This window comes from Anolis carolinensis, unplaced genomic scaffold (assembly GCF_035594765.1).
Source record: "Anolis carolinensis isolate JA03-04 unplaced genomic scaffold, rAnoCar3.1.pri scaffold_7, whole genome shotgun sequence".
Lineage (NCBI taxonomy): Eukaryota > Metazoa > Chordata > Lepidosauria > Squamata > Dactyloidae > Anolis > Anolis carolinensis.
Genome location: NW_026943818.1, coordinates 40,009,750 through 40,023,262, shown reverse-complemented (window position 1 = coordinate 40,023,262; position 13,513 = coordinate 40,009,750). Strand labels below are relative to the sequence as shown.

Below are 13,513 nucleotides of genomic sequence, written 5' to 3'. Positions count from 1 at the left end.
ATAATAATATACGAAATCAAGCATATAGATCTCGTTTGCTCTGTGTCAATAATAATAATAATAATATACGAAATCCAGCATATAGATTCAATGACAAATAATAATAATAATAATAATACTAGTAGCAGTAATAATAATAATATACGAAATCAAGCATATAGATCTCGTTTGCTCTGTGTCAATAATAATAATAATATACGAAATCCAGCATATAGATTCAATGACAAATAATAATAATAATAATAATACTAGTAGTAGTAATAATAATAATATAAGAAATCAAGCATATAGATCTCGTTTGCTCTTTGTCAATAATAATAATAATAATAATAATAATAATAATAATATCTTTGGCCTGGCCTGCCGATCTTTGGAAGCTTCCAAGCGGCCTTGTCCGGAAGGGGTGGTCCGGATGGCCTTTTGGGGTCCCGATGCTTTTGGGGTTCAATGGCTTTGGTGGGTTCGTACCTCTCTTGAAGGACCAGCGCTTCATCCATCTCCGGGAGAAGGAAGGCCAGGAGTGGTTGAGCAAGGAGTCGGCCATCGGGGGTCACGGGGGTCAACGCCGGCCCTGCGGAGCCGGCCCGGCCGAGGAGGAATCAGAGCGGGCTCCGTCTGTCCTGCCTTCGGAGGAGGAGGAGGAGGAAGCCGTGCCCCAAGAACGGTGCCAAGGGGGCCGGGCCTGGCCCTCCCTCCGGCTTTTCTTGGCACCCAAAAGTGTCTCTGGCAGAGCGTTGGGACTGCAAATCATTGCAAGTGCTGTTGGCTTTGGAGCATTCCCACCCGTCATTGCAACCGCCAGTGGTGCAAACAGGCACGGCAATAATAATGATAATAACAATAATAAATGTAAAGCAAAGTGAAGAACCTGCTTGGATTGAAGTCAAAAATCAGAAACTCCTCGAAGCACAGCAGACAAAAAAAAAAAAACCAGTACAAGAAAACCGCACTACAAACTAGAGCAGAATCAGTACAAGAAAACCGCACTACAAACTAGAGCAGAATCAGTACAAGAAACCCGCACTACAAACTAGAGCAGAATCAGTACAAGAAAACCGCACGACAAACTAGAGCAGAATCAGTACAAGAAAAGCGCACGACAAACTAGAGCAGAATCAGTACAAGAAAACCGCGCTACAAACTAGAGCAGAATCAGTACAAGAAACCCGCACTACAAACTAGAGCAGAATCAGTACAATAAAAGCGCACGACAAACTAGAGCAGCATCAGTACAAGAAAACCGCACGACAAACTAGAGCAGAATCAGTACAAGAAAACCGCACGACAAACTAGAGCAGAATCAGTACAAGAAAACCGCACGACAAACTAGAGCAGAATCAGTACAAGAAAACCGCACGACAAACTAGAGCAGCATCAGTACAAGAAAACCGCACTACAAACTAGAGCAGAATCAGGACAAGAAAACCGCACTACAAACTAGAGCAGAATCAGTACAAGAAAACCGCACTACAAACTAGAGCAGAATCAGTGCAAGAAAACCGCACTACAAACTAGAGCAGAATCAGTGCAAGAAAACCGCACTACAAACTAGAGCAGAATCAGTACAAGAAAACCGCACTACAAACTAGAGCAGAGTCAGTACAAGAAAACCGCACTACAAACTAGAGCAGAGTCAGTACAAGAAAACCGCACTACAAACTAGAGCAGAGTCAGTACAAGAAAACCGCACTACAAACTAGAGCAGAATCAGTGCAAGAAAACCGCACTACAAACTAGAGCAGAATCAGTGCAAGAAAACCGCACTACAAACTAGAGCGGAAACAGTACAAGAAAACCACACTACAAACTAGAGCAGAATCAGTACAAGAAAACCGCACTACAAACTAGAGCAGAATCAGTGCAAGAAAACCGCACTACAAACTAGAGCAGAATCAGTACAAGAAAACCGCACTACAAACTAGAGCAGAATCAGTACAAGAAAACCGCACTACAAACTAGAGCAGAATCAGTACAAGAAAACCGCACTACAAACTAGAGCAGAATCAGTACAAGAAAACCGCACGACAAACTAGAGCAGAATCAGTACAAGAAAACCGCACTACAAACTAGAGCAGAATCAGTACAAGAAAACCGCACTACAAACTAGAGCAGCATCAGTACAAGAAAACCGCACGACAAACTAGAGCAGAATCAGTACAAGAAAACCGCACTACAAACCAGAGCAGAATCAGTACAAGAAAACCGCACTACAAACTAGAGCAGAATCAGTACAAGAAAACCGCACTACAAACTAGAGCAGAATCAGTACAAGAAAACCGCACGACAAACTAGAGCAGAATCAGTACAAGTAAACCGCACTACAAACCAGAGCAGAATCAGTACAAGAAAACCGCACTACAAACTAGAGCAGAATCAGTACAAGAAAACCGCACTACAAACTAGAGCAGAATCAGTACAAGAAAACCGCACTGCAAACTAGAGCAGCATCAGTACAAGAAAACCGGACGACAAACTAGAGCAGAATCAGTACAAGAAAACCGCACTACAAACTAGAGCAGAATCAGTACGAGAAAACCGCACTACAAACCAGAGCAGAATCAGTACAAGAAAACCGCACTACAAACTAGAGCAGAATCAGTACGAGAAAACCGCACTACAAACCAGAGCAGAATCAGTACGAGAAAACCGCACTACAAACCAGAGCAGAATCAGTACAAGAAAACCGCACTACAAACTAGAGCAGAATCAATACAAGAAAACCGCACTGCAAACTAGAGCAGAATCAGTACGAGAAAACCGCACTACAAACTAGAGCAGAATCAGTACAAGAAAACCGCACTACAAACTAGAGCAGAATCAGTACAAGAAAACCGCACTACAAACTAGAGCAGAATCAGTACAAGAAAACCGCACTACAAACTAGAGCAGAATCAGTGCAAGAAAACCGCACTACAAACTAGAGCAGAATCAGTACAAGAAAACCGCACTACAAACTAGAGCAGAGTCAGTACAAGAAAACCGCACTACAAACTAGAGCAGAATCAGTACAAGAAAACCGCACTACAAACTAGAGCAGAATCAGTACAAGAAAACCGCACTACAAACTAGAGCAGCATAAGTACAAGAAAACCGCACTACAAACTAGAGCAGAATCAGTACAAGAAAACCGCACTACAAACTAGAGCAGCATCAGTACAAGAAAACCGCACGACAAACTAGAGCAGAATCAGTACAAGAAAACCGCACTACAAACCAGAGCAGAATCAGTACAAGAAAACCGCACTACAAACTAGAGCAGAATCAGTACAAGAAAACCGCACTACAAACTAGAGCAGAATCAGTACAAGAAAACCGCACGACAAACTAGAGCAGAATCAGTACAAGTAAACCGCACTACAAACCAGAGCAGAATCAGTACAAGAAAACCGCACTACAAACTAGAGCAGAATCAGTACAAGAAAACCGCACTACAAACTAGAGCAGAATCAGTACAAGAAAACCGCACTGCAAACTAGAGCAGCATCAGTACAAGAAAACCGGACGACAAACTAGAGCAGAATCAGTACAAGAAAACCGCACTACAAACTAGAGCAGAATCAGTACGAGAAAACCGCACTACAAACCAGAGCAGAATCAGTACAAGAAAACCGCACTACAAACTAGAGCAGAATCAGTACGAGAAAACCGCACTACAAACCAGAGCAGAATCAGTACGAGAAAACCGCACTACAAACCAGAGCAGAATCAGTACAAGAAAACCGCACTACAAACTAGAGCAGAATCAATACAAGAAAACCGCACTACAAACTAGAGCAGAATCAGTACGAGAAAACCGCACTACAAACTAGAGCAGAATCAGTACAAGAAAACCGCACTACAAACTAGAGCAGAATCAGTACGAGAAAACCGCACTACAAACTAGAGCAGAATCAGTACAAGAAAACCGCACTACAAACTAGAGCAGAATCAGTGCAAGAAAACCGCACTACAAACTAGAGCAGAATCAGTACAAGAAAACCGCACTACAAACTAGAGCAGAGTCAGTACAAGAAAACCGCACTACAAACTAGAGCAGAATCAGTACAAGAAAACCGCACTACAAACTAGAGCAGAGTCAGTACAAGAAAACCGCACTACAAACTAGAGCAGAATCAGTGCAAGAAAACCGCACTACAAACTAGAGCAGAATCAGTGCAAGAAAACCGCACTACAAACTAGAGCGGAAACAGTACAAGAAAACCACACTACAAACTAGAGCAGAATCAGTACAAGAAAACCGCACTACAAACTAGAGCAGAATCAGTGCAAGAAAACCGCACTACAAACTAGAGCAGAATCAGTACAAGAAAACCGCACTACAAACTAGAGCAGAATCATTACAAGAAATCCTCACTACAAACTAGAGCAGAATCAGTACAAGAAAACCGCACTACAAACTAGAGCAGAATCATTACAAGAAAACCGCACTACAAACTAGAGCAGAATCAGTGCAAGAAAACCGCACTACAAACTAGAGCAGAATCAGTGCAAGAAAACTGCACTACAAACTAGAGCAGAATCAGTGCAAGAAAACCGCACTACAAACTAGAGCAGAATCAGTGCAAGAAAACCGCACTACAAACTAGAGCAGAATCAGTGCAAGAAAACCGCACTACAAACTAGAGCGGAAACAGTACAAGAAAACCACACTACAAACTAGAGCAGAATCAGTACAAGAAAACCACACTACAAACTAGAGCAGAATCAGTGCAAGAAAACCGCACTACAAACTAGAGCAGAATCAGTGCAAGAAAACCGCACTACAAACTAGAGCGGAAACAGTACAAGAAAACCACACTACAAACTAGAGCAGAATCAGTACAAGAAAACCGCACTACAAACTAGAGCAGAATCATTACAAGAAAACCGCACTACAAACTAGAGCAGAATCAGTGCAAGAAAACCGCACTACAAACTAGAGCAGAATCAGTGCAAGAAAACCGCACTACAAACTAGAGCAGAATCAGTGCAAGAAAACCGCACTACAAACTAGAGCAGAATCAGTGCAAGAAAACCGCACTACAAACTAGAGCAGAATCAGTGCAAGAAAACCGCACTACAAACTAGAGCGGAAACAGTACAAGAAAACCACACTACAAACTAGAGCAGAATCAGTACAAGAAAACCGCACTACAAACTAGAGCAGAATCAGTACAAGAAAACCGCACTACAAACTAGAGCAGAATCATTACAAGAAAACCGCACTACAAACTAGAGCAGAATCAGTGCAAGAAAACCGCACTACAAACTAGAGCAGAATCAGTGCAAGAAAACCGCACTACAAACTAGAGCAGAATCAGTGCAAGAAAACCGCACTACAAACTAGAGCAGAATCAGTGCAAGAAAACCGCACTACAAACTAGAGCAGAATCAGTGCAAGAAAACCGCACTACAAACTAGAGCGGAAACAGTACAAGAAAACCACACTACAAACTAGAGCAGAATCAGTACAAGAAAACCGCACTACAAACTAGAGCAGAATCAGTGCAAGAAAACCGCACTACAAACTAGAGCAGAATCAGTACAAGAAAACCGCACTACAAACTAGAGCAGAATCAGTACAAGAAAACCGCACTACAAACTAGAGCAGAATCATTACAAGAAATCCTCACTACAAACTAGAGCAGAATCAGTACAAGAAAACCGCACTACAAACTAGAGCAGAGTCAGTACAAGAAAACCGCACTACAAACTAGAGCAGAATCAGTGCAAGAAAACCGCACTACAAACTAGAGCAGAATCAGTGCAAGAAAACCGCACTACAAACTAGAGCAGAATCAGTGCAAGAAAACCGCACTACAAACTAGAGCAGAAACAGTACAAGAAAACCACACTACAAACTAGAGCAGAATCAGTACAAGAAAACCGCACTACAAACTAGAGCAGAATCAGTGCAAGAAACCCGCACTACAAACTAGAGCAGAATCAGTACAAGAAAACCACACTACAAACTAGAGCAGAATCAGTACAAGAAAACCGCACTACAAACTAGAGCTGACAGCTGGCACAACAAAACATTGCATGGAAAGTTCCTTGACAAAATTGAAGGAAAAGCTGACAAGGAGAAGACCTGGCTCTGGCTCACGAATGGGACCCTGAAGAAGGAGACAGAAGGCCTGATCCTTGCAGCCCAGGAGCAAGACATCAGGACAAAGGCCATTCAGGCCAAGATCGAAAAATCAGCCGATGACCCAAAGTGTAGACTGTGCAAGGAAACCGACGAAACTATGGATCATCTTCTCAGGTGCTGTAAGAAAATCGCACAGACAGACTACAAACAGAGGCACAACTATGTGGCCCAAATGATTCATTGGAACTTATGCCTCAAGTCCCACCTCCCAGCAGGAAAGAACTGGTGGGATCACAAACCTGCAAAAGTATTGGAAAATGAGCACGCATAGATACTGTGGGACTTCCGGATCCAGACTGACCAAGTTCTGGAACACAACACACCAGACATCACAGTTGTGGAGAAGAAAAAGGTTTGGATCATTGATGTTGCCATCCCAGGTGAAAAACAACAGGGAAAACTCAGCCGCTCTCAGGACCTCAAGATTGAACTGCAAAGACTCTGGCAGAAACCAGTGCAGGTGGTCCCGGTGGTGATGGGCACACTGAAAGATCTCAGCCGGTATTTGGAAACAATAGACATTGACAAAATCACGATTTGCCAACTGAAACATCTCCCTTTTCCCAATGTTTTGCTGATAGGACCAATTAGGAAACGATGACATTGATCACCCAGGAACAGAAACCATAGTGTGACTTATTCCAAGGGATTTCAAAGCCGCACCGATTCAGTTCCGTTTCGGCACCCAAAAAACCACGACCGACTCCTTGGCTGCAGCCAGGAATCTTTCTCTCCTTTCCTTGGCTTTTGGGTAACCTAGAACTCTGTCGGAGGAGAGCTAAATCCACTTACCGGACGGTCCCGACAACTTGCCGGTTGTTTCTCCGACGGGTTGTTCACTCCGCGGCCTCAAAGGCTTCCTTCCCCTTTTTCCACAAACAACGTCTTTCAAGGCTTCCTTTCTTCATTGCGTTTCCCGTTGTGCAAGGGGATCCTACTTCCAATTTTGAGCGCGAGGAAACGGAAGTCACGGAAGGGCTCAGGTTGGTATGTATTTACCAGAAACGCATCTATATATACAAAAGAGTGATGGCATCACGGCGACGCACAAAACAACAAAACGACAGGCCCCCCAACCTCGAAATTTGACAACACAACCCATCATCCACGCCTCTAGGTTGATACAACAAAAAGAAAAGAAAAATAAAGTCCTAATTAGAGGGAGAGGAATAATTGTTTTTATCCAATTGCGGCCAGTTAGAAGAAAACGCCACAGCAACGTGTGGCCGGGCACAGCTAGTTTTAATACGTATCTTTTGTTTAATTGCATTTTAAGAGATAGGACGGCATGGGAAAGAGAAAAAAAACTGGAAAAAATGGGAGAAAGTTTGTCTGGAAAAGGGAAAGGCGTTGTAAAATACGTTCTTTCCCAATGATGAATGATGTATCTATGACGTGGTATTTAAACTAAATAACAAGAAAACCCTAATGTTGGATTATGGTTGTATGTGTATGAAATGTAAATCAAGTGTTTCTGCTGTTGTGCAAGAGTGTGTGTTTCAGCAATGAAACAGTTAACAGCAGGCTAGTTTTGACTGGCAGCCTGCTGTGACCTATGGGGCCTTTGGAGGTCGGAACCTCCTTCGGATTGATGAATGTGCTTCTTATCTCCGAGTGTGTTGAACTGTGCTTGCCGTGCGAAGAGGCTATAGAAGGATGCCAGCTCAGAGCGATGGCTTTTGCAATGCTTTGTAAATATGTATTATAGATACTAAAATAAATGTTTGGACTTCAGACTACGGATGTGTTTGAGACTGTCATTTGAACAGAGGAATTGGTGAGGCAGACGATTGCAACCAATTCATCAGGGTGCGGGAGAAGATGATTTTTAAGATGTGTGTTTTGCCCAAAAAAAACGGGAAGCAACAGAAGGAATCAACGAGAAGCAGAACAGGCTCGGTTGCGCCACCGTCTTTCCGTCCTGTTCTGGGCGGGTGGAAATCTTTCAGCGAAACAGAGGATCGAGGTCTTCCCAGACGCTGTGTTTTCCTGTTTTGAACATGATGGGCCACTCGGGGTGAAGGTGGCCGAATCCGACGGTGCTTCTACCCCTGCTGTCGTTGTGTCCCCCTCCCCGTTATTATTATTATTGTATGACACAGCAAACAAGATAGACATGCTGGATTTCGTATCACAAAACCACAAGTCGAACACTTCCCAAGTGTCTAGGACTCTGTGATGTATTATTATTATTATTATTATTATTATTATTATTATGACACAGCAAACAAGATAGATATGCTGGATTTCGTATCACAAAATCACAAGTCGAACACTTCCAAGTGTCTAGGACTCTGTGATGTATTATTATTATTATTGTTATTATTATTATTATTTTATTATGACACAGCAAACAAGATAGACATGCTGGATTTCGTATCACAAAATCACAAGTCGAACACTTCCAAGTGTCTAGGACTCTGTGATGTATTATTATTATTATTGTTATTATTATTATTATTATTATTATGACACAGCAAACAAGATAGACATGCTGGATTTCGTATCACAAAACCACAAGTCGAACACTTCCAAGTGTCTAGGACTCTGTGATGTATTATTATTATTATTATTATTATTATTATTATTATTATTATTATTATGACACAGCAAACAAGATAGACATGCTGGATTTCGTATCACAAAATCATGGGGGGCGGATAGATGCCTTCCAGGGGCCGCATGTGGCCCGCGGGCCGTAGTTTGGGGACCCCTGATGTAAGGCCTTGAAGGTAAGCACCATCACTTTGAAAGTGATCCGGTGCTCAATTGGTAACCAGTGCAACTGCCGTAAGATTGGTGTTATGTGGCTTCTCATCGGGACTCCCGCAAGGAGCCGGGCAGCTGCATTTTGCACCAATTTGAGCTCCGGACCACCGACACAGGAAGGCCCATGTAAAGGGCGTTACAGTAGTCCAGTCTCGAGATGACTGTGGCCTGGATCACTGTAGCCAGGTCGTCCCTAGACAGATAGCCTGCCGAAGATGAAAAAAGGCGGTTTTGCTAATCAACAAACATCATCAACAGACTCCCAGACTCTTTACCAGTGAAGACGGGCGTAGCGCTTCGCCATCCAGGGTTGGCAACTGGATATCTGTGACGGCGCGAGTGGCGCCATCTATACGTGGATCTGTAAATTGCAAGATTAGAATTGTGTCATTCCTGATTTTGCCTTGTAGTTGGATTGGTTATTTATAGCTGTCAATCAATGTTGTTTGCACCAGTTATTTGCTCCCTCCGCTCAATTGTTTGGCTCCACAGTGTTTCCTCCTTTCATTCCACCAGCAAGCTCTCTATCAGATGGACGTGAGACAGAGACTTGGCTCTCAAAGCCCTTGATTAAGTTACCTCTCAGCACCAATTCTGAGGTTCTTCCCCTTGAGACTTATGCTCCATGTTCAGGGCCAACCTGGACGACATTGAGGAGTCTCAAGCGCCTTCAAATCAGTTCTTTGGCACCAGAGGAAGACTGTGTGGGTGATGGGGGTATGTGTGCCAAGTTTGGTCTTGATCAGTCATTAGTGTGGGTCGCAGTTGTCTGAGGAAGTATGTGAAGGCACTGTAAATCCCATCATCCTTGGTCCATCCTCTTGCAATCTGCACCAGGAGATAAAGGGGGTCACAAGGGCTCTGTGTGCCAAGTTTGGGCCAGGTCCATTATTCCTGGCGGTCACAGTGGGGACTGACTCACAGCTAGTATATAATAAATGTTCAATTTTTTTGTTCAACAATAAATGTGAGCTCTTCTTCATGGAAAAATAAGACATCCCCTGAAAATAAGACCTAGAGCATCTTTGGGAGCAAAAATTAATATAAGACACTGACTTATTTTCGGGGAAACACGGTAGGTCAATGGACTGAGGCTGAATTTGCTCCGGCATCCACAGCCATTGAGAAAGAGGGACCTGGAAAAGCTTCTCAGCTTCAGAACTCCTTGGACTTAAAACAACCAAAGACTGTAATGTGTATTTTCTTTTACCCCTTTGAAACCTCCAGTTTTGTGAACAATAAAACCAATTTTTTTGCATATTTTGCAAAGTATGCAAGAGCAGAAAGGGAGTTAAAGCCTGCCAGAGTTTATGGAGTGGGAGCTTTGGCTCTCTATGAAAAAGCAGAAATCAAGGCCCCTGAGGACAAAAAGAAGTACCTTATTGTTGGGGTTTCCTCCGACCGTGGTCTGTGTGGTGCTATCCACTCATCTGTTGCTAAGAATATCAAGGCTCAGATCGCCAATCTCACGGTGGTTGGAGTAGGAGACAAGCTCAGAACCCTACTTCAAAGGACACATGGCAAAAACTTCCTGTTTAACTTCAAAGAAATTGGAAGAAAGCCTCCCACCTTTGGAGATGCATCAATAATTGCCTTAGAGCTGCTGAATTCTGGTTATGAGTTTGATGAAGGATCTGTCATCTATAATCGGTTCAGGTCTGTCATTTCCTACAGGACAGAGGAGAAGCCAATCTATTCTCTTGAGACGGTTTCGGGTTCTGAAAACGTAAGTGTCTATGATGACATTGATGCAGATGTCCTGCAAAACTATCAGGAATTTACACTAGCAAACATAATTTTCTATTCACTGAAGGAATCTACCACAAGCGAACAAAGCGTTCGGATGGCTGCCATGGACAACGCAAGATGATTGACAAGCTGACTCTGACCTTCAATCGCACTCGCCAAGCTGTCATCACCAAGGAACTGATTGAGATCATTTCTGGTGCTGAACTAAGGGCTAACCAGAAAGTGAGTTTCAAGCAAAGTTCAACAGGTAAAGAGAAACTCTTCTGGCAGGTGGTTTACCCCACTTCCAACCTAGAGAATATTGCGCCAAATTGCTATGTGTGTGTGTGTAAAGAAAACCTTGCAAAGTTGCTTGCAAAAGATCTCTGCAAAAACGGAGCGGAGCTTTTGCAGAGGCAAGCCACGCCTCAAACAATGTATCGGTTTGCTGGCAGGTGGCTGGGTTTGTCAGTTGGTAATCTGAGCTTGCGGGGAGAGCACAGAAATGGAGAAGCTCTCTAGCTACGGTCAAGTAGCAGTTTGAATATGCTATGCTGTAAATAGAATGCTGATGTTATTGATCTTATGCAACTACATGGACATTATACGATTGCAGAACAATGTATCGGTTTGCTGGCAGGTGGCTGGGTTTGTCAGTTGGTAATCTGAGCTTGCGGGGAGAGCACAGAAATGGAGAAGCTCTCTAGCTACGGTCAAGTAGTAGTTTGAATATGCGATGCTGTAAATAGAATGCTGATGTTATTGATCTTATGCAACTACATGGACATTGTACGATTGCAGAACAATGTATCGGTTTGCTGGCAGATGGCTGGGTTTGTCAGTTGGTAATCTGAGCTTGCGGGGAGAGCACAGAAATGGAGCTCTAGCTACGGGCAAGTAGCAGTTTGAATATGCGATGCTGTAAATAGAATGCTGATGTTATTGATCTTATGCAACTACATGGACATTGTACGATTACAGAACAATGTATCGGTTTGCTGGCAGGTGGCTGGGTTGGTCAGTTGGTAATCTGAGCTTGCGGGGAGAGCACAGAAATGGAGAAGCTCTCTAGCTACGGTCAAGTAGTAGTTTGAATATGCTATGCTGTAAATAGAATGCTGATGTTATTGATCTTATGCAACTACATGGACATTATACGATTGCAGAACAATGTATCGGTTTGCTGGCAGGTGGCTGGGTTTGTCAGTTGGTAATCTGAACTTGCGGGGAGAGCACAGAAATGGAGAAGCTCTCTAGCTACAGGCAAGTAGCAGTTTGAATATGCTATGCTGTAAATAGAATGCTGATGTTATTGATCTTATGCAACTACATGGACATTGTACGATTGCAGAACTGTTTTATATTTCAACTCAACAAGCAAGAGTAAAGTCTTTTGTTCTTTCAATTCCTCTGCCTGGTCTGAGTCTTTTGCACATGGTGTTAACTGGACGCTGCTGGATTCCGCTATACTCGTTAATAGAGGAGTCAACTCTGGCCCATAAGTCTGTGAAAAAAATTCAGAGAACACCAAACTCTTTATTTCAATAAAATCCTACATGAAAGAGAGAGAGAAAAAACAACCAGTTTTTGAGTTATCCACAGTGTTTTGGTCCTTGGGAGTTCCAGATTCCCTAAAGGAGGGCAAGAAGGAATCCCCTGGGGAAAGGTGCCACGTCCATGCCTCTTTCATTAAGAGTTATAGCCCCAGGCGCGACAACACAATATTCCCAGCCATAGGATCTCCATCTTTGCTGGATTCACCCTCAACCTACTGGGACGCAACCATCCAATAACGGCCTCGAGGCAGCGATGAAAACTGTCGGGTACAGACTCCGGTCGGCCTTCCATCTTTAACACAAGCTGAGTGTCGTCAGCATATTGATAACGCTCGAGCCCGAAATCTCGGACCAGCTGAGCAAGTGGTTGCATATAGATGTTAAACAACAGAGGGGAGAGAATGGCCCCCTGAGGAACCCCACAAAGTAGGTCGGTCTAGCTGCAGCTATGAGCCTATTGAGAGCCTCTGCGTCCAGCAGGATGAACTGGTCGAGGGTGGGTCCAGCGAGTCTCATCCATCTCTCAATCTCTCATCTACCTCTCTTTATCATCTACCTACCTATCTGTTGTCATATCTATCTCTCATCTATGTTTATCTCATCTATGTCTCTATATCTGCTGCATCTATATCTGCTCTACATCCGGATCGCTTTGTGCCATATTCTCAGTGTCTTGATGTCTCTCTGTGTGTAAATATCTATATCTATATTTTGGTACAGAAAAGAAATCAGAGCACTTTAGAACAATGACGGGCGGCCATCAAAGTTCCCCGTTCGCCAAGACTTGATTTGCGAGCATCCACTGCCTATGACAACATTGGTGGTAGTTGCGTTATTATTTCCAACATGGACACTCCCCTCCCAAAATCTACAATGCAAATAATAATAATAATAATAATAATGTCTTCTCTTTTCCCCACCTCTAGATACGGAACATGGTTGCAGTCCTGGAAGTGATCTCCAGCTTGGAGAGATACCCCATCACCAAAGAGGCCCTCGAGGTGCGTTCTCGTTCTCGCCGCAAGCGGTCTCTCCTTTGAGAAAATGCAAGGGATTGTTGTGGCTTCCTGGGAATAAATGGGGCTGCTTTGGGGGGGGGGGGGGGAGTGGGTGTGTGAAGCTCTGTGTCACCAAGAGCAGTTTGTTCTTATGATCAAGACCAATGATGGGCAACCTTTTGCACTTGGTGTGTCAAAATTCACCAAAAAACCTGGCATGACTTGGGTGGTGTGTCACTTCGAGAAAAAAACCATAATTTCACAATATATAAAGTTTCAATAACAAAAATATATAACTGTATTTAATAAATCAAAAACTATTTACTACCCTT

The 13,513-nt window shown here is 43.3% G+C and overlaps 2 protein-coding genes and 1 pseudogene across 4 annotated transcripts in view; 2 read left to right on the top strand and 1 right to left on the bottom strand.

The window, feature by feature from the left end:
• arhgef18 (Rho/Rac guanine nucleotide exchange factor 18) overlaps positions 1-7,027 on the bottom strand; it is a 120,735-nt gene extending 113,708 nt beyond the window's left edge. For 2 of the 3 annotated variants that reach the window (XM_062960196.1, XM_062960197.1), the window contains exon 1: positions 469-626. In XM_062960196.1, coding sequence (XP_062816266.1) covers positions 469-544 — 76 coding nt within the window. In that variant the 5' untranslated portion in view covers positions 545-626. Of the gene's footprint in view, positions 1-468; positions 627-6,922 lie in introns of those variants that run through there. The other variant, XM_062960198.1, reaches the window with a different exon arrangement.
• Positions 1-13,513, top strand: part of LOC134293232 (uncharacterized) — a 183,464-nt gene that overhangs the window by 106,374 nt on the left and 63,577 nt on the right. The window lies entirely within an intron of this gene.
• On the top strand, positions 6,391-12,032 carry LOC100567757 (ATP synthase subunit gamma, mitochondrial-like; annotated as a pseudogene).